The following is a 27,740-nucleotide window of genomic DNA, read 5'->3' as shown; positions in this document are numbered from 1 at the left end:
TCTGATTCAAACCTGGGTGACTTGGGGCCAGCCCTGGCCTCCCACCCAGGGCTGCTCTGCTGCCTGGGGGTGTGGGGGAAGAGCCTCTAGGCTTTGCCACCTGAGTTCTCTCCCTCCCCCAGCAGGTTATCAGCATGAAAACAGGAAGGATGGCAGCACCATGAATAAAACATGAAGCCTCTCCCCTGGCAGTCAGGCAGGGCAGGCAGGCAGGCAGGCGGCTCCCTCCTCCTCCTTCATGGAGCAAGCGAGCATGGGGGAAGGTAGGGGAGCAGGAGAGCCAAGCCCCACTAAACCTTCATCCCATTCTTCTCTTTCTCTCCTTTCTGAAAGCCTCCTGGATTCAGAGCTACCTGCAGGCCTTCTGACCCTGGGATTGTCTGTGACCTTCAGAGATCAGAAATAGTCAATTTCAGTCTTATGGATGGAGATAGGGATGGGGGGAAATAAGGGGAGAAGGGAAAGACCTTCTTCTGGCCCTGGTTACAGCTCACTGGTAAGGGGTGAGGACTGGGGCTGACAAAGGCTCAGTGGAGATGTGCGGAGTCATCTGGTCCCCCATAATCACTGAGAAATCCCTGAGATCAGTCTTCTCCAAGTCAAAGAGGCACTGTGATCCCAGTGGGAAAAGCACAGGATTCTGGATCAGAGGATTTGAATTCAAAGCCTAGCTCTTCCATTTACTGTCCTCAGTGACCTTGGGCAAGGCTCTGGGCCTCAGTTTCCTCAAAATAAATGGGTAGGATTAAGTGACTTTTAAGGTCCCTTGCATCTCTAAAGCTCTGATCTGGTCATCTAAAATGATCAAATATTCCATAATTAAAGGACCAGCATAGTGGATAAACTGGTGGATTTGGAATCACAAAAACAACCTTAATCATTTACTAACAGTATCACCCTGGGTATCACTTAACCTCTCTGAGACTGAGTTTCATCCTTTGTTAAACAGGGATCCTAATAGCACCTACCTCACTGGGGCGGTGGGAGGGTCAAAGGAGACAGCTCATGGAAGGTGCTTCTCAACCTCACAGAGCCATAGGCATGAGAGCTATGATCAAAGATTGTCCCAGCCCCACATATTTCCTTTTTTTTTTTTTTTGCTTTTTAGGCAATTGGGGTTAAGTGACTTGCCTAGGGTCACACAGCTAGTTAAGTGTCACGTGTTTGGTCTGAGGCCAGATTTGAACTCAGGTCCTCCTGACTTCAGGGCCGGTGCTCTATCCACTGTGCCATCTAGCTGCTCCTAGCCCCACATATTGTCACTACTATGGGAGTTGACAGCATGGCCCAGTAAATGGGGCACTGGCCTGGGAGGTGAGACTCCCTGTTTCTAACCCAGGCCTTGGCTTGTTTTGTAACTCTTGTCCACTCTAGTACTCAGTTTCCCTCTCTATAGCATAGAGAATAACCCCTACCCATGCCTAGAGTTTCCAGTGACCGTGAGACATTGGCCAAGGGGGTAGAGGGAGGTAGCACCGACAGCCAAGCCTGGATTAGCCCCAAAGCTCCCTGCATGATCTCTAAGCCATTTCCTGCTCTTGGCTCTAACTTGGCTTGGGCCCCTAATTAGGATCAGGCCCACTAAGGTAAGCCAGCAGGGAAGCAGGAAGCCTTTCTAGGGACACCATGGGGCTTAATCTGCAACCCAAGGAAAAAAGGCCAATAATGGCCCAGGACATGGTGGGATAGGCCCCAGACAGGTAGGAGGAGAACAGGGAGCCCAGGCCCTAGTGAAGGTGCCAGGGAGGACTGGCTAGCACCCTCTGGGAGCACCTGACTACTGAACATGAGGGCCCAGCTGGAGGGAGGGCCCAACTGCAGTGCCATGGCTGGAAGAAGGCAGGGTCCCAGCCAGAAGGGAAACTGAGGCACAGCTAAAGGAAGAATGGCCACTAGTAGTCCAAGCCCTTTCTGCTCCTGCTTCTGCTTGCCTGGTACAGGAGACAGAACCCAAACTCGGGAGTCTGGACAGCCGGGTTCTATATGGTCCGTGTTCTTCTACCTACCAGCCACACGACCTCAGACAACTCACTTCCCCTCTTTCCTCCCTGTCTGTCTGCTCCTTTATCTAGTAGTCAACGCTTGCCTCTATCCATGAGGACACTTTCCCACTGTGCCCAGGCTTGGACACTTTCCCAAAGGCAGAATGCCTTCTCCACAAGCATTCTGCCCTCCACCTGCCTCTTTCCTGTGCTCCAATGCATTTTTGTAAAAGACCAGAGGATTGAGATCTGGGAGCACCGCTGCTGTGAGTCTCACATGAGAGAAGGGGTGTAAAGCGCTTCAGAAACCTCAAAGCCATGTAAATGCCAATTACTATTGGTGGTTGTTGTTAATCCAGTTATCAGGCCTTCAAGTTGGTGACAACTTCATTCCCTGAGCCTTGTTCATACAGCAGTCCAGGGGCGTGCTGGTAAATGTTTAACAACCTGGCTATCCAGAAGGGAAAAAAAAGAGTGTGCCCACATACTTCTTAGCTTAATCTGCATTGTTGACACTTTCTTAAGTCTAGACAATCAACAAAACAATGAATAGAGCCCTGATTTGTAGCTGCTCATTTCTGAAGTGCACGTGCTCACCCTAGACATTTCACAATTGGGTCTTGTGTTAAAGCTGGCTCCAGCACAGCCCCGTCTGGAGTAGACTTAGAAATCATCTGGTTAGTCCCCCCCTCCCTGCTGTGGACTCAGAGGAGGACAAGAATTTGCCCAAGATCACACTGTCTCACTCATTATCTCTCTGGCTCTCTCACCTTCTTCCTCTCTGTCTCTCTGTCTGACTCTGTCTATGTCTGTCTCTCTGCCTCTGTCTCTCTCTGTCTCTCTTTCTGTCTCTGTCTGTTTCCTTCTCTTCCACCCCTCCATCCTCAGCTGTCTCTCTTCCTCCTTCTTTGTCCTTCCTTCTTCCTATCCTTTCCTCCCTGCCCCTGTATTTCTCTGCCTCTCTCAGACCTTCAGATTTAAGGCCACTCAGGAGTACCACTTCCTCCACAGAGATAACCTGGACCAGTGCCACTCTGCTCGACTCAGGGGCAAAATCTGTGTTTGCTGCTAAGCCATAGAGCAAGCAGGTACAGCTGCAGGCAGAGGGGCCTTTGATGACCACACCTACTGGACCAACCAAAGAATAAAAACTTGTGGCAGGGGAGCAGAGACTGAGGCAGAGACAGAGACCAAGAGGGAAAACAGGAGCCCAGCTGGATGCCTCTTTCCAATCCCAGTATTTGTGTGGCTGGCCGCCCTCAGCAAAGGAGTCAGCACTCGGGATATCTCTTGATGTCTTTGCAGCCAGAAGTGTTTTTCATAAGATTTAGAACTAGAAGGTGGTTCAGAACTTAGAGATAATCTAACCCTTCCCTCTCATTTTACAGAAGGGAAAACTGAAGAGATTGACTAACTTAAGGTCACACAGATTGGAAGTGGGAGAGTCAAGATTTAAATCAATGTCTTTCCTCTCCAAATCCAGTGCTTATTCTACCATTATTCACTAGTCTCTACTACCAAAAAAAGCGTGGGGGGTAGGGTGTAGAATTAAAGATGAAATAGGACCTGAGTTCAAATCCAGCCTCAGACATTTAACTAGCTGTGTGACCCTAGGCAAGTGATTTAACCCTGTTTTCTCAGTTTCCTCATCTGTAGAATGAGCTGGAGAAGGAAATGGCAAACCACTCCAGTATCTCTGCCAAGAAAACCTAAAATGAGGTCACAAAGAGTCACACAAGACTGAAATGACTGAACAATAACAACAAAAAAGAGAAGCTGGAAGGCAAGGAGCAATAGTGAACCTCCACTGGGGTCTCCCCTGGGGGAATCAAGGTGAGCAGCAGTTTGGGGATGGCCCTACGATCCCCCACTTCAAACATCTGGGGACCAGAGTCAATAATGGCTCACTCTTTGCTTGGGTGGATACACTCAAGGCACTTTCAAGTCCTCAATTGTTGCCTAAAGATGAGGGGCTTCGTACCCAACACCCTGACCTGAAAAGCTCTGCTCTCTATCCCTTCTCATTATCTCTCTGTCCCAGTCTCTTCTCCCTCTTTTCTCTCTCTCTCTCCCTTCTCTTATCTGACATTTTTCTTCTTTTTCTCCTTGCCTCTTTGCCTTTCCCCCACATATCTCCCTTCCTGTTACTCTCTGTCCTTTCCTCCCATCCCCATTCCCCTAGCCCTAGCCGACTACCCTAATGCACTTCCCAACCCCTGGAGTGCCCCTGCCAAAGATCCCTTCCAAGGACCTTCTCCAGGTTCCAGCATTTCTCCTTCCTCCTCCCTCTTCAAAACCTGAGCCTTATATCTCCTCCCATCATGGTCCATATTAAGGCACTAATGAATGAATCTGACAATGACAATATATTACTCTTGCCAATGAAGATAGCTGCGTTTCAGCAGGAGCCTTCTGGAGACAATGCCCTAACCCAAAGACTCTGGTGGGGAAGTTTTGCAGACAGGAGGCTTTTTATGAGAGAAACAGATAGGCAGAGACAGAGACAGACAGACAGAGACAGAGACAGACATCTGTGGAGATCTAGAAACTAGAAACATTCACAATATATTTTAGATGTCCCGGTGGCAACCCTGAATAGAAACAAAAGAGCCAAAGAATTATGATTATTGGCAGGACTAGGGGGCAGGTAGAGCCAAACAGGGGATGGATAGTGATCATGAGATTACAGATTTAGAACTGAAAAGGACCCTACAGCCCATCAAGTCCAGACCCCTCATTTTACATGAGGAAGGTGGAGTTCAGGTTCAAATGATTTACCCAGAATCACACAGTAAGTATCTAAGGCAGGATCTGAACTCAGGTCTTCCTGACTCCAGGCCTTGCACTCTATCCATTGCACCACCTAGCTGCCCCCTCCCCACACACACACACATACATACATCTTACTGTCTTGTAAAGCCTTACAGGTGGCCTGGGAAAAGAGAGGTTGATATTAATAAATTAACAGATTAATTACACATGTTAATTAATACATGTAAATTAGATGCAAATCAATTTAGTTTTAATATTTAAAAATCAATGAGTCTATATCACAAGGTGTCAGGGTATCTGAAAGATGCCTGAAGATTTTGGGACAGGGATTTCGGGGATCTCAGAAAGTAAGACTCTATAGACTTAAGGTGACTTAGGACATCAGTGGTATTTCTAACATATGAGTCACTATATTTTTAAATACACCCACCTCTCCCACTAGAACCATCTATTTGTCTCTTGGACCCAAGTGGAATCTCCTCTGAGATTCAATTCAAAAACACTTATTAAACACCTACTATATTCTAGGGGGTTAGGGCAATTAGGTGATGCATCCGATAAAGTTCCAGACCTGGAGTCAGGAAGACTCATCTTCCTAAGTTCAAATCTGGCCTCAGACACTTACTAGCTGTGTGACTCTGGGCAAGTCACTTCACCCTGTCTGCCTCAGTTTCCTCATCTATAAAATGAACAGGAGAAGGGAAATGGCAAACTACTCCAGGATCTTTGCCAAGAAAACCCCACACGGGTCAAAAAGAGTGTGACACGACTAAAATAAAAGGACCAAACAATAACATATCCCCACCCCAGGGGTGGGGAACCTGCAGCCTTGAGGCCTGCTCTAGGCACTGTTCTGGGCAACTGGTAAATAAAGAAAAAAAAGAAATAATTCCTGACCTCAAGGAGCTTATATTCTACTACAGGCCTCTCTCCCAACAGGGTGGGAGACTGAGGTTGCCCTATACCTCATGTGTCCTGAGTCACAGAGAAGGGTAGACAATTCAGAATAAGGCCACTTTATCAAGGGGACAATAGGAATTCACAGGGGTTAGGGTCCGCTCCCCCAGTCACCTCCCGAGTATGTGTCTTCATCATCTCTCATTTAGACTATCAGAATGGCCACTGGACTGGTCTTTCCATTCCCAGACTCCTCTTCCTAACCCATCTTTTACAAAGTTACTGAACTGATACTGATAAATGCACAGGTCACTCCCCTAACCTAGAAGCTTCAAGAGCATCCTTTGTCTCTCCGGTAAAATACCAATTTCTCTACCTGACATTTAAAATTTCTCTATTTTGACATAACATGGCTCCAACCTATCTTTATCAGCTGATTTCACATGACTCCCCTTCACATTCTCTATGTTGCAGCCATGCTGTGGTTGGTTCCCCATACGCGATATTCCATTTCCCACTGCAGTGTCTTTTCCCAGGTCGCCCCTCATGCCTGGAATGACCTCCCACCTCTTATAATCCCAGGCTCCCTTCAAGGTTCAGACCAAGTGAAGCCACTTCCCATATACACAGTCTTTCCTGATCCTCTATCCACTGGTATTGCTCTTCTCCAAAGCCCCAAATTACTTGGTATTTGGTCCATTACACATGTTATTCTTTCTAGGAAAATGCAAGTTCCCTGAGGACAGGGATTAATTTGTTTTTGTCTTCACGTCCCCAGTGACCAGTACAATGCTTCGCATACCTAATAAATACTTATTACTTCTTAATATATGTTTATTGAAGGGGCAGTTAGGTGGCTCAGTGGATACAGCACCGGCCCTGGAGTCAGGAAGACCTGAGTTCAAATCCAGCCTCAGACATATACTACTTCCTAGCTGTGTGACTCTGGGCAAGTCACTTAACCCCAATTGCCTCATTAAAAAAAATTTTTTTAATATATGTTTATTGAAGAGGACACAAAGGTAGTGGGAGAAGAAACAGATGGACCCAGGGAATGAAGCAGAAGATAATAATAATAATAGCTAGCATTTAAAATATAGCACTTTCAACTTTACAAAGCCCTTTACATATATTATTTCATTTGATCCTTACAACAGCTTTGAGAGGTAAGTGTTATGGGGAAACAAAGGAAAAAAATAAGCATTTAAGCACCATATACCAGTCACTCTACTAAATGCTTTATAAATGTTTTATCATTTGATCCTCACCCCAACCCTGTGAGGTAGGTGCTATTATTATTGTCCCCATTTTATAGATGAGGAAACTGAGGCAGACCAAAGTTAAGTGATTTACCCAGGATCACACAAATAAATGACTGAGGCTGGATTTCAGGTCAGGTCTTCCTGACTCCAAGCACAGCATTCTATCCATTTTACCACCTAACTGCCAGCACCAGAGGGATGCTCTGAACAGGACCCTCGGACCAGCCATTCCTGTGTGACTCTAGGCCTAGGGAAGACATTGGATGAACCCTGAAAAAAAAAAAACACATAAGTCAAAAGCCCTCTGCCAGCCCATAGGCCTCCCCAACCTTCAGTTTTATGCTGCTGAGCCTCCCTTTGCATGTTTGATCTCAGTAAAGTCGTGTTCACGTGGCATCTTGGGAGCATCAGAAAACTGTGAAGTGTGAAGATATAGTGAGTATAACAAGTCAGGCCAGGGGGCCAGAAGAAAGAGCACTGAATTCAAACGTGAAAGACCTGAGCTCCAGTTCCACCCCTGGTGTGTGACTTGGGACACCTTGGTGTGACTCAGCTACCTCTCCTACAAAATAGAGGAATTGCACAGTTGATTTCTAAGGTCTCTTCTAGCTCCCAACCCTATGATCCTGACCCTGAATTAGAGGCAGCTCTGAGGCTTTAGCTTCAGAACCCAGAGAATCTCTGGCTTGGAGTTTTCCTAGAAGAATCCTGAGCCCAGCTCTGTTGCAGACTCTCCCTCCCCTGGATCACAGCAGGCTCACCAGGGAATTAGCTTTGGCCTGGAGTGGGAAGATAGGCCGCAGGTGAGGCAAGTGGCCACTGCTCATTCTCAGGAAGGAAAAGACCACTGAGCTGGGCTGCACTCAGCATGATTCAGAAGGAAAAATAGATGATTTGGTCTTTGGCTGAACCAACAGAGATCTGGTGACCAGAGCAACGGAGGTGTCCTGCGCCCTCGCCAGACCATTTCTGGTGAACTGTGCCCAATCCAGGTCACGTACTCTAGGAATGACATTGCAAAGAAGGCAGAATAATACAGTGCAAAGAGGGAGAATTTGGCCTCAGAAGACCTGGGTTCAAATCCTAACTCTGACTTCAATACTTATTTGACCTTGGACAAGTATATATAACCTGCCTGGGCCTTCATTTTTTGTCCATGACTGGGTGACCTCTCTGGGCCATTCCAGCTCTGACTCCATAATCTTATGATCTGGACTGGACTACGTGCCATATGAGCATCAATTAAAAGAACCAGGTATGCTAAGTCTAAGGGAAAAATAAAAACATATAAAATGTAATATAAAATAATTGAAGATAAAAAAAAATTGAAGATAAAAACAAAAGAATTTCAAAAGAATTTTTTTAAAAAGCCAGGCAAGATGCTGTAATACCACTTACCAGGAAAGCTGAGGCTGGTGAATTATTCGAGCTCAGGATTTCTGAGCTAAAATAGAGCTACTATACATCAGATATCCAGACTAAGTTTGGAACCAAAGTGGTGAGCCCCCCGGCAGGGCTGAGGAGGGACACTAATCCACCCAGATCAGAAACAGAACACGTCAAAGCTCCCATGCTGTGGGTAGGCTGAGCTAATATAACAAAAATGACAATCCTACCTAAGCTAATTTACTTATTCAGTGCCACACCAATCAAACTACCAAGAAATTATTTCATACAGTTAGAAAAAATAATAACAAGATTCATTTGGAAAAACAAAAGGTCCAGAATATCAAAGAAACTAATGAAAAGAAATGTAGGGGAAGGTGGCCTAGCAATTCCAGATCTTAAATTGTATTATAAAGCAGCAATCATAAAAACTGCTTGGTACTGGCTAAGAAATAGGGAGGTGGATCAGTGGAATAGGTTAACTATGCAAGACACAGCAGTCAATGACTATAGTAATCTATTATTTGATAAACCCAAAGACCCCAGTTTCTGGGATGAGAACCCACTCTTGGAAAAAAACTGCTGGGAAAACTGGAAAGGAGTATGGCAGAAACTAGGCATAGACCCAAATCTCACACCATATACCAAAATAAAGTCAAAATGGGTTCAGACTTAGATATAAAGGCTGATACCATAAGTAAACTGGGAGAACAAGGAATAGTTTACCTATCAGATCTATGGAGAACAGAAGAATTCATGACCAAACAGGAGATAGAGAACATTATGAAAAGCAAAATGGATAATTTTGATTACATTAAATTGAAAAGTTTTTGCACAAACAAAGCCAATGCAACTAAGATTAGAAGGAAGGTAGAAAATTGGGAAAGAATTTTTACAACCAGTCTCTCTGATAAAGGCCTCATTTCTAAAATATATAGAGAATTAAGACAAATTTATAAGAACACAAGCCATTCCCCAATTGATAAATGGTCAAAGGATATGAACAGACAGTTCTCAGATGGAGAAATTAAAGCCATCTATAGTCATATGAAAAAATGCTCTAAATCATTAATCAAAAAATCTGAGGTACCACATCACACCTATCAGATTGGCCAACATGACAAAACAGGAAAATGATAAATGTTAGAGAAGATGTTGGAAAATTGGAACACTAATACATTGTTGGTGGAGTTGTGAAATGATCCAACCATTTTGGAGAACAATTTGGAACTATGCCCAAAGGGCTACAAAAATGTGCATACCCTTTGATCCAGCAATAGCACTTCTAGGGCTATATCCCAAAGAGATCAAACAAATGGGAAAAGGACCCACATGTACAAAAATATTCATAGCAGCTCTTTTTGTGGTGGCAAAGAATTGGAAATTGAGAGGATGCCCATCAATTGGGGAATGGCTGAGCAAGTTGTGGTATATGAATGTAATGGAATACTATTGTGCTATAAGAAATGATGAACAGGCTGACTTCAGAAAAACCTGGAAAGACTTATATGGTCTGATGCTGAGTGAAGTGAGCAGAACCAAGAGGACTTTGTACACAATAACAGACACGTTATGCAATGACTAATATTGTTAAACTGAACCCTTCTCAGCATTATCAGGATCTAAGACATCTTCAGAGGCCTCGGGATGTAAAATGCTGTCCACATCCAAAGAAAGAACTATGGAAGTCGAATCGCTCTCACTTATTTTTACCTTCTGTTGAGTTTTGTTTCATCTTTCTGATGGTTCCTCCTATTGGTTTTAATTTTTACTTACAACTTCACTAATGTGAAAATATGTTTAATGGGTATGTAAATGTAAAGCCTATATCAGATTATGTGCCATCTTGGGGAGGGTGCCAGGGAGGAAGGGGGAGAAAAATTCGCAACTCAAAAGCATATGGAAGTGATTGTTGATAAATCAAAATAAATTAACAAAATTTAAAAAAAAAAAGCTCCCATGCTGACCAAAGTAGGAGTGGGGCCTTCACTGGCCACTTTTAAGATAGGGAGGCCTAGTCTCAGGGACAGCTAGGTGGCACAGTGGATAGAGCTCGGATCTTGGAGTCAAGAGGACCTGAGCTCAGATCCGACATCAGACACTTGACACTTACTAGCTGTGTGACCCTGGGCAAGTCACTTAACCCTGACTGCTTCACCAAAAAGCAAAAAAAAAAAAAATGACAGAAACACTTAGGGGGAAAAGAATGGCCATCTGCAAATCTGTGAAGAACTGTCATGCAGATGAGGGATTCTATTTGCTTGGTTTGGCCCCAGAGAGCAGAACTGGGAGCAATGGTTCATCATCATCATCATCATTGTTATTTAATAACACTTTAATAGCATTTTAATAAAGTTATATTAATCAATAGTATATAAATTAAATATAAATATATTATATATAATATAGCATATAAATTAAATTATACTAATAAATAAATTATATTGTGTTAATATTATATTAGTAAATAATATATAGCACTTTTTAAAGTACTTTACATGTTAACTCATCTTATCTTCACAACAACCATGGAAGTCAAGTCCTATTATTATCCCCATTTTATAGATTAGGAAACCAAGGCAGACAGAGATGAAATTACTTGCCCAGGGTCACATAGTGACAGAGAAAGAAAGAAAGAAAGAAAGAAAGAAAGAAAGAAAGAAAGAAAGAAAGAAAGAAAGAAAGAAAGAAAGAAAGAAAGAAAGAAGAAAGAAAGAAAGAAAGAAAGAAAGGAAGGAAGGAAGGAAGGAAGGAAGGAAGGAAGGAGAAGGAAGGAAGGAAGGAAGGAAGGAAGGAAGGAAGGAAGGAAGGAAGGAAGGAAGGAAGGAAGGAAGGAATATATATTTATATTACTGTATTTCAGTCTAACTGGTTTCCTGGATAATCTCATGCATTTCATGCATTTAAAAACATGACTGAGAAGGAAGGAAATAAGTATTTCCTAGTTTCAGCAGACCGATAAAAGGGTTCATAACACACCCAAAAAGTTAAAAGTGCCTGCAGTAGACCATCTCTCAGGTTCCTTAAAGGTCTAGTGTTATGAATCCCTGGGTGATTCCATGGCAGACAGAAGAAGGGGTTCACCTAGGGATTGTGGGGACCTGAGGGCCTACACGATCCCACACTATACCTGCTGAATCCCTCTCAGCACACCAGGAAAAGGAGAGTGTTGTGACTTCATCCTACATCAGTACTATCCAAGATGAAAGTAATGTAATTATTGGGCCTCAATTGGGTAACTACTGCCCCAGAGCAGGTTCACCCAGGGAGAGTGAGATAAGGAGCTGATTGCTGAGAGCAGGCAAAGAAGAGAGCATTCCTCCCCACCCACTCAGCACAAATATTGTTGGAGGGTGGGGTGCAGGGGTGAACAGGTGTCCTACTCCATAGTGTGGTAGAAAGAGCCCTGGACAGGAGACCAGCATTCTGGTCCTAACTCTGCAAAGAATTGGCTGTATGGCCTTGGGTAGGTCCCCTCTCATCTCTTGGCTTTAGTTTCCCCATGGGAAAAGATGAGAGGGTTATATATACTTAGTGATCTCCAGGGTCACCGCCAGCTCTGAAATTGTGTGCTCTGAGGTCCTCTTAAGCTCTGATAGTCTGTGTTGTGAGGTTCCCATCTCCACCTCCACCCCACCCTCAGTCAGCTCTTATGTCCAGTTCTCACACTCAGAGGTTATATGATTTTGTGAGCGTGGACTTACTCCCTACCATCCCCATCCTCCTTCCTCTCTAGTCCATACAATACAGGTTATTGGAGAAATAGGGTCTAAGACTTGATTGGAGAAGTGTTCTACAATACAAGCACAAAGGTGGGGGGGGGGAGAGAAGAAAGTGAGGAGGAGGAGAAGTGCCCTGAATGGAGCCTTACGCGCCCACAAACTAGCTGAAACACACAGACCAAGCCCAGATTATAGATAGGTGCCTTCTAGAGAGCTGACCCCAGCAAGTACAGAAGGATGGCTCATGGATATGGAAATTGAATCCCAGAAACCTGCAAACAGAAACCTTCCCACCCCAGCTAGCCTAGCTGGAGATTCTCCCCTGGGACCTTGGAGCCCTATCGACTCTTCTCCTTCTAATGGGATAAGGGATAACCCCCATTCTTATCATACGAGCTCGCCAGGCCTAGGGAGTAGGGGATACTTGAGCTACATAACTCATCAGCACAGAAAATCAACGCTGAAGGGCTGACTGGGCTAAGAATTTAAATTATCCCAGACTCCCCTACCCATTCTCCTTCCAACCCTCCCCTCCTTCCCCTCTTCCCCTAGTGGGGTGGAAGCTGAAGCCAGCCAGAGAAAAAGTTTGCTTTGTGAGGAATGAAATCTAGCCCTCAGCCTGGCGGGGTGATTAATCCCCCTAATGATTTACTGATTTGCAAAGAGCCTGCTTTGCATATCGAGAGAGCAGGGAGATACATTCAGCCAGTGCAATTCCCCTAAAAATGGATATAAATATCCCAAGCAATTGACCATCCCCAATTTGAATATTCTGCCAGTGCATCATGGGGGAGCTGACAGGCCAGGTCAGGAAAAAAAAGAAACCCACCATGGAAATGCTTAGCCCAGGGCAATATTTCATGCCCTCCATCAGCCCAGAGCTCCGCCCCTCCGTTCCCCCATTCCAGCTTGGAACCCGGCTCAACAGAATCAATAAATAAAAGCTGCCTACCTCCACCCCTCCTTCCAACACCACCACCCCCCTCACCCCTAGGGAAATTATCCTCCTGTGGACAGCCACGGAACCTGGGCAAATCATTTCCTTTCTCTGAGCCTCAATTTCTTTGCGGGTAACATAGGGATATCATACTGCCAGCCTAGCTAACCTCACAGGGTTGGTTTCAGGATCACCATGTGAGAGTGGGCGGTCATTGCCCTTTATAACTGTAAAGTACTATATAGAAATATAAGTTATTATTATTATTGCTTTTTAATTATTAATATTACTGATTGACCCTGACCCAGGGTTATTCATAAGGTGACTCCCTACTTCTCAGGCAAAACAACAGAATGAAGCAAAGGAATGACGCAGCAGAAAAAAGACCTGGGTTCAATACCTGGCTCTGCTCTTTCCTGACTATTGCCTGTAATGTCACCTCACCTCCCCGAGGCTTGGTTTCCTCGATTGTAAAATGGGACATTGGACTAGATTCTCTGTAAGGTCACTTCCACCACTAACATTGTGTCACCCTAAGCAAACACTGCTGGAGGAGTATTAATATTAGGTTGGAAAAGATTTTCCCAGAAGGAAAGTGGACAGTCCTAAGGTCAGTAGCTAAGACACCCTACCCTTCCTGGTAGAGAACTTTAGGCATAAAGAGGAAAGAAGGCAAGGGGAAGAAAGGTAGATGGGACAGATGACCTGTGACATGCCCTGCTTAAGCTAGGAGTCTATGATCGTCTGAGCCAGCTGGGGTGATGCCAGGTTTCCCTCAGGTCAAAACTGATACACATTCCAACCCAGACATGCTGAGCTGAGTGAGGCAGGGAGGGGCGGCTCAGGTGCTGGGCACATAAACAGCTGTGGGTGGTGAAGTCATTCCTGAAAAGATTTAGCAAGAGGCAAAGCCTACAACAGCACAGAGGGGAAGGTAAGCAAGGGAGACTTCCTAAGGAAAGGCTTTTCCTCTGGCCCACATGCCCTCTGGATCATAAGCCTAAGGTGGGGAGGGAGGAGGAAAGGAGCTCTAATGACCACACTTGGGTGGAAATACCACCCTGTCTTTTTACTCTCTTTAACAAACTAGAAAGGCAGGGCAGAAATGATTCCACCCATTTTGCACTTAAGGAAACTGAGATTCAGAGAGGAAGAGCCTTTTAGTTATTCTGAGGCCACACAGAAAGTTAGGAGCAAACCAGGAATAATAATAATGACATTTATGTAATGCCTATTGGCACCTTACAAATATTGTCTCATTTGATCCTCACAATGAATGATCCTGGTAAATAGGTGCTATTATTATCCCCATTTTAGGAGGAAACTGAGGCAAACAGAAATTAAGTGACTTGCCCAAGATCACAAAGCTAGTATCTGAGGCTAGATTTGAACTCAGGTCTCTTAAGGGTTTATTAAGAAATAGACCCAAGTGGAACCCAAAGTTTTAAAAACAAATGTTAAAAATTGTTTTCACATGCAACTGGGAAATAAGATATACAGGCAATGGGGTAGAGAAATCTATCCTGCCCTATAGGAAAATAGAAGGGGAAGGGGAGAAGAGAAGTGGGGGAGATAGAAGGGAGGGCAGATTAGGGGAAGGGGTATTCAGAATGCACACTGTCTTGGGGTGGAGGGAGGGACAAGATGGGGAGAAAATTTGGAACTCAAAATCTTATGGAAGTGAATGTTAAAAACTAAAAATAAATAAATTTTAAAAAAGAAAGAAAGAAATAGACCTCAGGCTCCTCTATAGTTAGGAAGATAAAGGAGAGTGGATGCATGCAGAAACAGGTCAGCACCTTCCCTCAGACACAAAATGGGTGTCCACAAAAATGGGGTCCCTGGTCAGAGAAGCACATTCTGAAGGGTACACTCAGGACCTCCACTAGCTTTAATCTCAACCCCTTTCATGCTCCTCAGGCAGGATGGGATTCTCTGATGGGACATAATGCTACTTGGGACGGTCGAGAAAGGGCCAGGGCTAGGACCCCAAAGCTGACTCCTCCCAGGGAGCCTTTCCAAATGGACCTGCCCTGAATTTGATCATCTGTTATTACACACACACACACACACACACACACACACACACACACCCTACAGCCTCCCAGGCTTCTTGGAGGAGGCAGACTTTGTACTCAGAAATGCTGAGAAGTCACAGAATTCACAGTTAAGCAAAACGCATAATGAGATGAATCAGATTAGTGGACAGGGCAGAGGACTCCGAATTGCCTTGGAAGACCTGGGTTCAAAGGCAATTTACTTAACACATCTTTCTATCTGTAACATGAGGGCATTTTGCTCAGAGGCAGCTAAGGGCTCCTTCTGACTCAAAATATATGAGGTGCAAAGGACTTTAGAGATTATTTAGTCCAACCTTCAGTTATAGACTGGTGGGGCGAGGAAAGTCTCAGAAGCTCTGGTTTTGAATCCTTACTCTGCCACTTAATAACAGAGTGACCTCAAGGTCACAGGGCACAGACACATCTATTATATTAACACATCCCTTCCTTCTGAGCTTTGGTGTCTTCTTCTATGAAGGGGGGGAGAGACAAGGAACTGGAATGAATGCTTCCCACTATCTCTTCCCACTCTGGTCATCTCTGACCCCATCACCGCCTCCCCCCACCCATCGCAAGGACTTCTCCTTCGTTTCTTTCTCTCTCAGACCTAGTAGAGTCTTGTAACTGACCAGCTAGGGTCTGGTAGTCTCTTGATTGAAGGGTGTGAGACAGAGCTATGCCCCCTCCCACACTCTAGGATAAGCAGTCATAAGATAAAAACTCCCCTCATCCCAGCTGCCTCTAACAAAACTGGAACAATAGAGAGCCCCTGGCCTTCCATTCACAGTAAGTCTACCCAGCCAGGGCCCTGGTGTTTTCATGTGACTAAGACTGGGGCGGGGGGGGGGGGGGGGTCTCTGATTAGTATCTGTAACTCAGGGGTATAGACCTATATCTGTAGTATTTATGCAATTTGTGTATGTAACTGCTTTTAGGAGTGTTGTCCTATGTGAGAGTGTGTATATAGTTGTGTATGTTGTGTATGATTTCTGCCTAGCTACACTTAAGTGTGGCTGTGTGTGATTTCTGTGTGACTATGACATTTCTGTGGCTTTCTTTGTGCTTAGCGGCCATGGCCCAATCTATGATATTAGCATGTGGAAGTCAATGTGGCTTGTATGTGTGTGGCTATGTCTGATCTCTGGGATAATGAACAGAGCATTGGATGTAATGTGTGTGGCTGTCTTTGCGTTGTTCTAATATGTATGTGGAACTGTGTGAATACACTGCCCTCTACAACCCTGTCAGAGGCCTGCAGGACTGCCCTCCCCTCTCCTACCCCATCTCCAAGCCCTCCTTCTTGTCAGCCCTTCCCCATCCTGCCCCTTCCCCAGACAGCCCCCGCCTCCCTCCTGAGACCCCCCACAGAGACAGGCCCATCTGCTGGACGATCAGTGACCTGTGTCAAATGAGGCAGGAGTTTGGGTAGGCCGGACTCATTCTGGGCCAGAGCAGGCAGGCAGCTATGCTGGGAAAGCCCCCAGCATGGGAGTGGAGGGAGGGGGAGGGGGACAGATTGACTGATGTGAAGGGGAGCCCTAAAAAAAAGAGAAGGGGGGGCAGGAGTAAGGGGGGGAGGAAGACAGGCAGGAGCTGCCCTGGCAGAAGCACTCTCTGGAAACAATGGAAAAAAGCACTGGGGGGAAGTGCTTGTTTTCCCTCCCTGGAGAAGGGAAACTTTGGACACGCAGTGTCACACCACAAGTGCCCTGATCTGGGTAGCCCCTCGGATGTTTCAGAGTGAGCCTCCCCTTGGCCTGGTGTGCTTTAGTATGTCTGTTATCATCTGAGTACGTGTGATAGCATTTGTATATGTATGTCTAGACATCTATCAGTGCCTCTATCTGTATCCACTCTTGGGCACACTAAGGATTCTGTTTCTGTCTCCATATGCCTACTCCAGCTCTGCATGCTACAGGGTGGCTGACTATGTGTATGTTTGCATCTGTGTGTGTTAGTGTCTGTATGTGTCTGTGAGGGGTCTGCATATATCTGTCTGGTCTATGCGTATTTGCTTGTGTGTATCTATTTGTGACTGCATCTGTGGGGTCTGTGTATTTGTCGGCATGGATCAGCCTCCCCGCCTGCCTGCCTGAGGGCCGGTGTTGTGCAGGAGAAAAATAAAAAAATATATATTCAGCTGGGGGAAGGGGGAGGGGAAACACAGCAAAAGCCCTGGATTTGTTTCCCAGCTCTATCCTTGGTTCCTTGGGTCCATCACCTTAGGCAAGTCACTTTCCCTTAATTTCCTCACTTCTGTCCTGTCTCCCAGAGCTGCTGAAAGGATCAGGTGAGATCCAATGAGTTTCGAAGAAGAATCCAGTCCAATGACCTCATTTGACTGAGAATGGATAGGAAAGTGCTTCTGAAAGTGGAAGCTGGGAGTATTGTTATGTGTGGGGATGAGCTCTAACCAAGAAGGAAACCCCTCTCCCTGCCCCCACTCCCTTTGAACAGAAGATCTGCTTTAACCCAGGCTTGCATGGTTAAGTCCTTGCTGATTTGGGTTCTAATGCCCAACAGAGGCACTTCAATGCAATGGCTTGAAACCTCCACTCCCAAATTGGAAGAAACTTTGACTTAAAAAATAAATCCTAATTATTATCATTCCAAATCTTGAAATTCCAAAACAGAGGAATGAATTTGGCTTTTTATTCTGAAAGAGAAATCCTATATTCTGTCTTTTACATCTCTTCTAGCTCTAATGGTCTGTGGTTGGTGTTCTAGCATAGACCAAAGCCTGGCTAGGGTAGCTGGGTGAGATTGGGGTAGGGAGCACAGCTTAAATACTGCCCTTCTCCACATATCATCAGCTTCTACAGGCAGCACGGATCTGGGAAAATGCTCTCAAATTAGAGTAGCCAAATAGGTTAGAACAGAGTACATAGACTGCTAGAACAAGAAGGGACCCTAGAACATCAAAAAGGACATTAGACTACAGAATTCTAGCACGGAGAACAGAGAATGTGAGCTGTAAGGTGCCTAAGAATTTCAGAATTGGAAGAGATCCTAGAGACAGACTAGTTTAACCCTCTCATTTGACAGATGGGAAAAAATAAGGCCCCCAAAATAAATGTGAACCGGTGTCCAGATCTTGAAATACCAAAACAGAGAAAGCAAATGTGACTTTTTCCTGGAAGTCCTACGTTCCTTGTTCTAGCAGTCCCCATCAGGGGCTCACTTCATTTATAAGCCCCACCCAGTCTCCAAAGGGTTGAAGTACTTCTGCCCTTGAGGAGGGAAATAGCCAGGCTGGTGTCAGGTGCTAAGTCACAGCCTAGGTGCTCACTGATGGCTGAGCCTAAATCTAGAGTACCACTCACTGTACAAAACCCATAGAGATACTTCCGGAGGGATTTTTTTTCCTCTCCCTAAGCTTTGCCCACAGCAGCTACCAGCATCGGCCCCCAACAGTGATCACCAGGTCATGACAAAATTTCACTCAAAGGCTCACGGACTGAGGAGGTCCACCGAATTTGACATTGATGCCGAAGGCAAGTAAGTACTGTACTGCTTTTAAACACTTATCATATTACCAGAAGATTTCTGCCCCAACAAGAAATCAGTATTGAGGTTACATAGTCAACAGGGCAGTGCTCTTATAAAAGGGGTGAAGGCCAGATTCAGAACTGCTGAGTGAGAGCAAGCTTTTGTAGGCTTTTAGAAATGGAAGAAATTTGAGAGACCTCCCTAGTCCAATGGTTCTTAGCTCCCCAAAGGATCTTAGTTCATCAAAGGATCTGGGTTCTCCTCCCATCGCTACTGCTTACTGTATGACCTTGGACAATAACCTTTCTAAGCCTCAGTCTTCTTATCTGTAGAAATAAGGGGGTTGGGCCTTTTGGCTCTAACTACTATGATCTAACTACTACTTTAAATGACACTCAAGTAGAACTCACAGACTGCATTCAGTCAAAATAATAATCACTGTCCATTTATTGATTCAATGCTTTTGGGTTGTTTTTTCCCCTCCAACCAAGGAGGACTGGATGGGTTTGCTTGCCTGCATTTTCCTGTCACTGAAACTTTTTTCTTCCTAGACACCATTTGGAAATCTAGTTCCCTTGTTCTACAAATGGGGGAGCTGATGCCCTCAAATCAATAGTTCAAGTTCACCCTAGCTGGGAAATTAGTGTCATGGCTAGGACTAGGACCTATGACTCCTGCCTCCAAAGACCAGGTTCTTTTCTGTCACCTAGATTGTGAATCTTGATCTGCTGATCCCAAGGAAATGAATCAGGGCAGAGGGGAGAAGCCTTTTGAAAGGCAAAAAGAAGAAACTTACCCAACAGGAGGGTCCTGCCTCATAGCATCAAAAGGGCAGGGCCTCAGGAGCACAGCCATCTGACAGCCTGGAATGAGAAGACATTTGGGAAGCATTTCATGGCTATCCTGGACACCTCAGTTTTCCCAGACTTAGCCACATTAAGAGCCTAAGGTAGAGACAAAGGGAGTAACCCCTGAAACTATGGGTGGTGACAGGGGAGAACTGGGAATCTTCCCCCCCCCATAGGGAGGTGGAGTAGCCAAAGTGTTTGTCACCTATGGGGTAACTGACAGAAGCAGATGATATACTCCTCTGAGGGTCTTCACAGGCTTCAGTCACCATCTGAGAAATCTCTCAGAATGGTCAATGTTTCCCAAACCCACTTGGGAATCTCCAGAGAAAATAATAATAATAATAGCTCCTATACTATAGCATTTTATGTTTTACAAAAAGATTTTCAGAAAACCCTGAAAGATATGCAGTGCAAGTATTATTGTTATACCCATTTTAAGGATGAGCAAACTAAGACCCAGAGAGAATAACTTAAGTTCAGCACTCAAAAAATGACAGAACCAGAGATGAACTAGAGCAGACATCATCAAGCCTATAGATGAAGAAGTTGGATTAGAGAGGGGGAGGAATTTGCAATAGTAGGAAGTAGCAAAGGGGAATCTCACTTTAGGTCTCCTGAATCAAGGCCTATACTCATTCTACCCCCACTACATGAAGCTGAGACCTGATTAATGCTTAGCTGACCACCTGCTTGGATGGTTTTTGTCAGGTATCTTTAGTACGGGTTTCCTGATGGTCTGTTCATAGAAAGCCCTCACTCACCTCACTCTGAGGCCCAGTCTCAATTCACAAACAGCTGCCTAAGAGAAGTAATGAGGGAGGGAAAGAGGGAAGAAAGGAAAGAGTGGGGAGAGACAAGGAATTTCAATGGCAAAGAAGAGATTAGTCCCCTCTACCAGTTCATGTAGCATACACACACACACACACACACACACACACACACACACACACACACACACGCGGCACACAGCCCGGGATCCCTAGGGATCAGAGATTTCTCTGGCTATAATCTCAGACCTGGGAAAAGACAGGAGGCTGGTGGAGGGAGGAGATGGATTGAGGACTGGCAACTAGGGAGCTTGGGTTCCTGAGGATCTGAGCCCCTCCCTGAAGCCTCTGCTTCCCTTCCATGCAGTGAGAACATGATAAAACTCCCAAAGACTCTCTGCTATGGCTGAAGTTTTTCTGCCCAAGGCCCTTCAGCTGCCTTTAATCCTGGAGTGACCAGCAGAGTACTTGAACCGTGGCCTGGCTCTAACTGTCTGACCCCGGTGAAGGTTGAGGGAAGGTGTATCAAGATGTCTGTCCTCTTCCTTCCTTTCTTGTGCTGCTCTAGGAACATAGCCTGCTGAAGACCTAGGACATCCGACCCACAGAAATGGTAGGAACAAGAGTGAAGGGGTTTCCAAGGTTTCTCTGACAGAGCTCAGCTCCCAGCCAGACTTCCACGGAGGACAGGCTGGACAGCTCCCCACCCCAGCAGGTTTGCCCAACCAATCCCCCTCCTCAACCCTCCTCTCCTGCCAGGCTGTACAATGTCTCCGTGGGGAAGGGGGAGGGGGCAGTGACCTGGCTGTGACCCCAGTCACTGAGCCTGTCAGGCCCAGTGGGGAAGTGGAGCTGAGAGCAACTTCCAGAGAGCCCCGAGGGGGCCGGGCCAGAGAGGGAGAAGTCTAAGTACCTGGCCTCTTCCCATGGCAACGAGCCCCCCCCCCAACTTGCCCCTTCAGAGGGCCCGATGACATTATCCCAGGGAAAAACACGGAGGTTGGGCTCTAACTCGAGCCCCTCCCTGACACCAGTTACTTTCCCGCTAGTGGGAAAAGAATGAAAGGGGACCAGAGAGGCCTGGGACAGTGGCTTCTTTACTAGAAACAAACAGCCCTCAGTCACCAACTCGGTACTCACCTGGGCTGCAGCGGTGGGGCTGACTTAGTCGAGAGACGGAAGAGATCGAGCCCCAGCCCAGCTTGGCCGGGCCTGGAAACCCCGGTTCTGGCTCTGTCTGGCACATAGCTCCAGCACTTTGCGTTTTGCACCCTCCCCGTCTGCCTGCCTCGCCTTTTCCGGGGAGCCAGAAGGCCCCAGATCGGAACCGGAGTGGCCGAGGATCGAGATGGGTGGGCCCTCAGGAAAGGAGAGCGCGGGTCAGGGCGGGGATAAGTAAAGCCGAGCCGAGTCCACAACGAGCCCGGATCCCGTGCCGGGGGCTCAGGAACCGGACCGCGGTTCTACCTCTCAGCTCTGTACTGCAGGGACTAGAGATGCATGGGGAGGACCAGTCCCGGAGCAGAGCAACGGCCTCTCCGAGAGGAGGAGCCGCGGGGCTGAGCAGCTTCAGGGGGAACCTGAGCGCCTCCCAGAGCCAGCCCTGATCCCCTGGACAGGGGAACCGAGGAAGAGACTCTGAGCCTCCTTCTCCTGCCTTGCCCAGAAAGAGTTATCTGCACTCTCCCGGGTTCGTTGCTCATGGCCGTGGGTCTATCTTGGGGGTCGCCACTGCCTGTGGCTAGCAGGGCCCACGCAGAGAGTGGGGAGAGAAAAGCGGGGTGCGGTTCCCAGGCCACCCCCGCGCCTCTCTCCCACGTGGCGGCCGCACCCCCGGGGGCGTGAGTGTGAATGTTAGGTGCGGGGAACTGGGGGGTGGGGAACAAGGGGGAGGTGGTGAATGAACCCCCTGCGGCCAATCAGCGGGACCGACACACGGGACCATCCGGAGCTGGAGGCCAATGGTGAGGGGGGAGGCCCGGGCCCGGCAGACAGGCGAGAGGAAAGAAGGGGGGCGTCAGCCAAGGGCTTTGGGGGGGAACGGGAGGCGTGTCTGCAGCCAGCCAATGAGAAGGAGGAGAGGTGGGGCTCCGGAGTACAGAGCGGGTCCCGGCTTTAAGCCGGCGGAGCGCGGCGGCGGGGCCCGCAGACGGAGCAGCGGCGGCGGCGGCGGCGGCGGTGGCGGCATGGCCACCACCGCGCAGTACCTGCCGCGGGGCCCGGGCGGCGGGGCCGGAGGCGCCGGGCCGCTTATGCACCCGGACGCAGCTGCGGCGGCGGCCGCGGCAGCAGCGGCCGAAAGACTCCACGCGGGGGCCGCGTACCGCGAGGTGCAGAAGCTGATGCACCACGAGTGGCTGGGAGCAAGCGCGGGGCACCCCGTGGGCCTGGCCCATCACCAGTGGCTACCTACGGGCGGCGGCGGCGGGGGCGACTGGGCGAGTGGCCCCCACTTGGACCACGGGAAGGGTGGAGGCGGCAGCCGCGGGGACGACGGCGGAGGCTTCCACGCGCGGCTGGTGCACCAGGGGGCGGCCCATGCGGGAGCAGCGTGGGCTCAAGGCGGGACACCTCACCACCTAGGCCCAGCCATGTCACCGTCACCTGGGGCGGGTGGGGGTCATCAGCCCCAGCCTCTAGGGCTCTATGCGCAAGCAGCAGCTTACCCGGGAGCTACCGGGGGCGGGGGCCTCGCGGGGATGCTAGCGGCTGGCGGGGGCGGCGCGGGGCCCGGCCTGCACCACGGGCTGCACGAAGACGGACACGAGGCGCAGCTGGAGCCGTCGCCGCCGCCCCACCTGGGTGGACATGGACATGGACATGCGGGTGGGCTCCATGCGGGTCACCTGCACCCGGGCGCTGGTGGTGGGGGCTCCTCATCGGTCGGGGAGCACTCGGATGAGGACGCTCCGAGCTCCGACGACCTGGAGCAATTCGCCAAGCAGTTCAAACAGAGGCGCATCAAACTGGGCTTCACGCAGGCCGACGTGGGGCTAGCGCTGGGCACACTCTACGGAAACGTCTTCTCGCAGACCACCATCTGCCGCTTCGAGGCCCTGCAGCTCAGCTTCAAGAACATGTGTAAATTGAAGCCACTGCTGAACAAGTGGCTAGAGGAGACCGACTCTTCCACCGGCAGCCCCACCAACCTGGACAAGATCGCGGCGCAGGGACGCAAACGCAAGAAGCGCACGTCCATCGAGGTGGGCGTCAAGGGCGCTCTGGAGAGCCACTTCCTTAAGTGCCCCAAGCCGTCGGCTCATGAGATCACGGGCCTGGCCGACAGCCTGCAACTGGAGAAGGAGGTGGTGCGCGTCTGGTTCTGCAACCGGCGGCAAAAGGAGAAGCGCATGACCCCGGCCGCTGGCGCCGGCCACCCCCCTATGGACGACGTGTATGCGCCAGGTGAGCTGGGACCCCCCCGGGGCCGGGGGCGGGGGCGCCTCGCCGCCTTCAGCCCCTCCGCCTCCACCGCCTGCCCCTCTGCACCATCACCACCACCACACACTGCAAGGATCCGTGCAGTGACCCCCCCTCACCCTGCGGGGCCCGGACTCGAGCCCCTTCTCCTCTGCCCACCGTGCCAACACTCCCCCCCCCAAAGGGAGCGGACCCCGAGACAGCGAGACCTAAAGGACAGTCGGGGGCTGATCCCGCCCGCAGCCCACGCGGACAGGACTTTTTGGTTTTTTTTGGATTTTACAATTTTAAAAAAGGCAAAGAAACTTTAAAATAAATAAATAAATACGACCCCGAACCAGACGGACGAGGACCCGAAATTGTCACGGAGATGGCGGACTGCCGGCGGAGCCTGGGCGGGAGCCGAGAGGAGCCGAGACCCCGAGCGGACTTAACCAACTCGCCAGCCTACCCACGGACCACCACCTCCATCCATCCCACTCCCGGCAGCCCTAATCCCCCAGACTCACAGGCAGGCGGGCGCGCACCCATCCCTTCCCTCCCTCCCTTCCCCCGGCTGTTTCGGGCGGGATCCCGGCAGCGTCCTCCCAGCAGCGACAGGTAACGCGATTAGGGGGAAGGGGAATCCCGGGGAGAGGGGCAGAGGAGAGGGCGCTCGCTGTACACACGCAAATACACATACTCTATCACACGGACACGCTTTCGGGCACACTTAGAAACACAATCACACTTGCAATCACACGCACAAACATACACACACACAGTTGGCGACCTCCATAAACACATAATCACTCTCCCTTACGCAGGCACAGTCATGCATACACGCTGAGGAACCTCCCCAGTTGGGATCCTGGGGGCAGCGAGGCCCCTAAAGGGTTAATGCTCCGGGGAAACTCCTGCACCCGAGGGGAGAGGCAGGGTGTGGAGGGAGGGGACCTTATTTTTTCCCTCCACCTCTTTTCCTTCCCAAATCGTGGCCCTTCTCTCCCCAGTCCTCCTGGTTAGTGGGTGTTGTTTGGGGTGGGTTTTTTTTTAATGTTATGTTTTTATTTATTCGTTGAGACGTTTTTCGTTTTTGGTTTGCCAAACTCCGCTCGGGTTCTTAATTTAAATCGCTGTTTACTGTATTTATCGGGGCTCTCGACGGGCGCGGGCGGGAGGGCACAGCAGGCGGCGGGGGAGCCCGGGAGAGGAGAGCCGAGTCTGTGTGTCTGTCACACAGGAAGTAGCCAAAGCTTTCATCTAGTCCTATCTATTCTCACACTCCCCCACCTCACCCCAGAAAACCGAAAACAAGAAAAGATGGATCGAAATCCTCAAACCCCGGGGATGCTTTCTGTTTCGTTTTATCCGAACCCGCATCTTTCTTCACCCCTGCAGGTGGAGGGGAGCTCTGTCATTCCCCTCCCTCACACCTTCAGGGATACTAGGAGGGCTGGGGACAGAAGGCCTTCAGCCCCCTCAGTATTCCCACAACCACCCCGGGGGCCCCTTTGTCCCCATCCCATTTTGAAAACACTTTTTGGAAAAGTTAGATCCCTATTATTATTGTTTTTAAACCCAGCGACAGAAACAGCCCCCCCGCCAGTCTTCCTACCCCAGACTCCCCTCAACTCTCTTTCTGCCTCCTTTAGCCCATCGCCCCCAGATGCAAGTCTGGGGACCTGGGAGCCTAGGAGAGGCTGGGGAAAAGTCCAGTCCCGCTTGGGGCGTTTGGGGAAGCACTAGCCCTGTAAATATGTGAGATATGTATGCGCAGGCCAGTGGTTAGAGGAAAAGGAGGAATCCGCTGTGCTGAGCTTATCTTGGGGGCTTGGGGTTTTCCATCCTAGAGAATTTTGTACGCTGCCTAATCTGAAGAGGATATTTTAATATGATTTCCGGATTTCTGACCGGTCCTATTTATTTTCTGGATGTGTCTGGAACTTCCCCTCCTTCCCTTCCTTCCCCACCCCACACCCTTCCCCCAGTTCTAGGTCTGTTTGTTACAGTTTAAAGTTTAATTTTATTATTTTTATTAATTTTTTGGAAAGCATTTTGGTGCATTCTGTTTGTATTTTAATTTCTAAAAATTGTAGACTGGGAAGTTCCCCCTTTATATTTATGTTATAGTAAATATTTTATTACTCATAAAACATGTACCCCATGGCTGTGTCCTGTCCTCTTTGCTGTAGCAGTGTCTGGGAAGGGTGGCATGGGTACCATGGTCATGAAACTGAACCTGGGACAGGGAGTATCATCCCAATGCCCCCATGGGTCAGGGTAAAGGTGGCTCGTTTCCATATAGCCCTCAACCTCCTCAGCTTATCTTTTTCCCAATGCCATGAGTCAGAAAGCCTGGTGTTCCAGGAGAGAACCCAATACCGCTCAGACCAGCTTCTCCTGAAAAGAGGTTGGGTTCAGCTCTGATTCTAACAGTATTAGAAACCAGAGTCTCGAGTGTGAAGCTTAAAAGGACAAAGCTACACCAAATTTCCCTTCTGGATATGAAGACCCTAAAAAAGGATTTTGTCTTCTGTTTTCACCACTCTGCACCAGAAAGCTGAGCACACAGACTTGGGGGCGAAGGAACTGGCTGGCCCCAGTCTGCGCCCTGAACCCCTCAGGCCACACCTACCAGATTCTAAACAAAAGCAACCTCATAGTGCCCCCACCTTCCTTGTTTGTTTCAGGGTCTGGGAAAGTCTCTTCCTTTGGAGGGGCCTTGGGAAAATAGAAGAATTCTCACACACCCAAGCCACTGGCATCCCCATGTTCTCCTGGGCCTAGTTCCACTTTTTAAAATATAAAATAAGTTGGCCCTTAGAGTTTCCAGTGCCTCAGCAGTTGGAAAGGTTAGAACTCTGACAGCCCCCAAACTCCCCGAGTCCATCACCTCTAACCTAGACTTTCATTCTTCCCTTCCATGGGTCATTCTCTTCCTGCTTTGTATTTAGGAGCAAAATGTCCATGTTTGATTCCCATTGGAATAGATTTTTTAATTTGCTGGGGTATTTGGGTATATAGGGCCAACAGCAGCCTCTTCCCTTGTGTGTTCATACCCATGTTCTCTTCGAGGATCTCTGGTTGAAGAAAAGGTCTACAGAGCACATCCCCAGTTTCCACTGATGCTTTTCTCCAAACTCTGGGTGCCGGTATGGAAGAGATGCCCGGAGAGTAGGAGTAGAAAGAAGGAAGGGGAAAGGAAAGAGGAATAAACAAGAATTTATTAAGCTCGTTCTATGTGCTGGGCACTGTGCTAATAAGCACTTTACAAATATTATCTTATTTGATTTCATTTGAGGGGGAACATGAACACTCGGTACTGAAGCTAGGAGGCTCTTTTATGCCCCTAGAAGAGGAACCTCCCATAAGCCCCCAAGAGCAGCTGGCTAGGTGTTGGTGAAGCTTGTGTTTTGTAACAGGACATCAGGCTGTAGGATCAGGGGCCTGGTCTTCAACACAGCCAGGAAATTTGAAGGCTTAACATCCAAAATCCTGTCATTTGGGGCCCCCCAACCAGTTTCACAGCAAAGCCCTTTAGCAATGATCAGGCAGAGGTCTTAAATTCCTAAATAGTCCTAATATTCTCTCAAATATATACCTCTTTCTTCTCTAGAGAAGCCTGTGCTAACAGTAATATTTTCCTTACAGTCACTTCTTTTTACCTTTAGTCCTAAAAAGAAAGTTGCATGAGCGTGTGTGTGTGTGTGTGTGTGTGTGTGTGTGTGTGTGTGTGTGTGTGTGTGTGTGTGATGGTAACAGCCAGGCCCCCTTTACAGTGCTCATCCCCCCACTGCTAGCCAAGTAGCTGGCCTTGGACTTACTCCTTGGGGGGGGGGCAGAGTTTCGAGACAAATTTGGGATGGTTTTAATTTATTCTTATTTCACTTCTACGGTCCTGTATATAGCAAAGGTCCAGGATAGGGACAGAGCAAGACTTTTTCTCCTTTGTCAGACTTCCTCTTACTTTGGGATGTATTTCCTAAGTGACTCTTGGGTCCTGTTTCAGGTCAAGGGGCCGTGTTCACCCACTAAAGGTTCTAAGGCTTTTCCCTTAGTACAAAGGCCTTAGCTGGTGTTTTCAAAGCCTCAAACTCGAATTCTTTCTCTCTTTTTTGTCCTTTTTCTCTTGTGGTCTCAGCCTTGTAGACGACTAACATGGATGGTCAACAGCCATCTGAGGGGGCCTCAAATTATTGGTGTGCATGGGTGA

The 27,740-nt window shown here is 48.2% G+C and overlaps 1 protein-coding gene and 1 long non-coding RNA gene across 3 annotated transcripts in view; one reads left to right on the top strand and one right to left on the bottom strand.

Moving 5' to 3' along the window:
• LOC144454486 (uncharacterized) overlaps positions 1-22,081 on the bottom strand; it is an 83,805-nt gene extending 61,724 nt beyond the window's left edge. Inside the window, exons 1-3 of one of the 2 annotated variants that reach the window (XR_013482914.1) lie at positions 21,266-22,078; positions 19,304-19,370; positions 6,501-7,183 (exon numbers count right to left, since the gene is read on the bottom strand). This is a non-coding gene — a long non-coding RNA (uncharacterized LOC144454486). Of the gene's footprint in view, positions 1-6,500; positions 7,184-19,303; positions 19,371-21,265 lie in introns of those variants that run through there. The other variant, XR_013482915.1, reaches the window with a different exon arrangement.
• Positions 22,082-22,297: 216 nt separating this feature from the next.
• POU3F1 (POU class 3 homeobox 1) lies at positions 22,298-23,748 on the top strand. Its single transcript, XM_020983610.2, is given in 2 exon segments — positions 22,298-23,553; positions 23,555-23,748. Coding segments are annotated over 2 exon segments (1,341 nt in total). The 5' UTR covers positions 22,298-22,311; the 3' UTR covers positions 23,654-23,748.
• Positions 23,749-27,740: the final 3,992 nt, after the last annotated feature.

The sequence above is a fragment of the Phascolarctos cinereus genome, unplaced genomic scaffold, assembly GCF_003287225.1.
Source record: "Phascolarctos cinereus isolate Bilbo 61053 unplaced genomic scaffold, phaCin_HiC Scaffold_726;HRSCAF=1367, whole genome shotgun sequence".
NCBI classification, from domain to species: Eukaryota; Metazoa; Chordata; class Mammalia; order Diprotodontia; family Phascolarctidae; genus Phascolarctos; species Phascolarctos cinereus.
The sequence above is the reverse complement of the archived record's forward strand: the minus strand, read 5'-3'. Positions and strand labels throughout refer to the sequence as shown.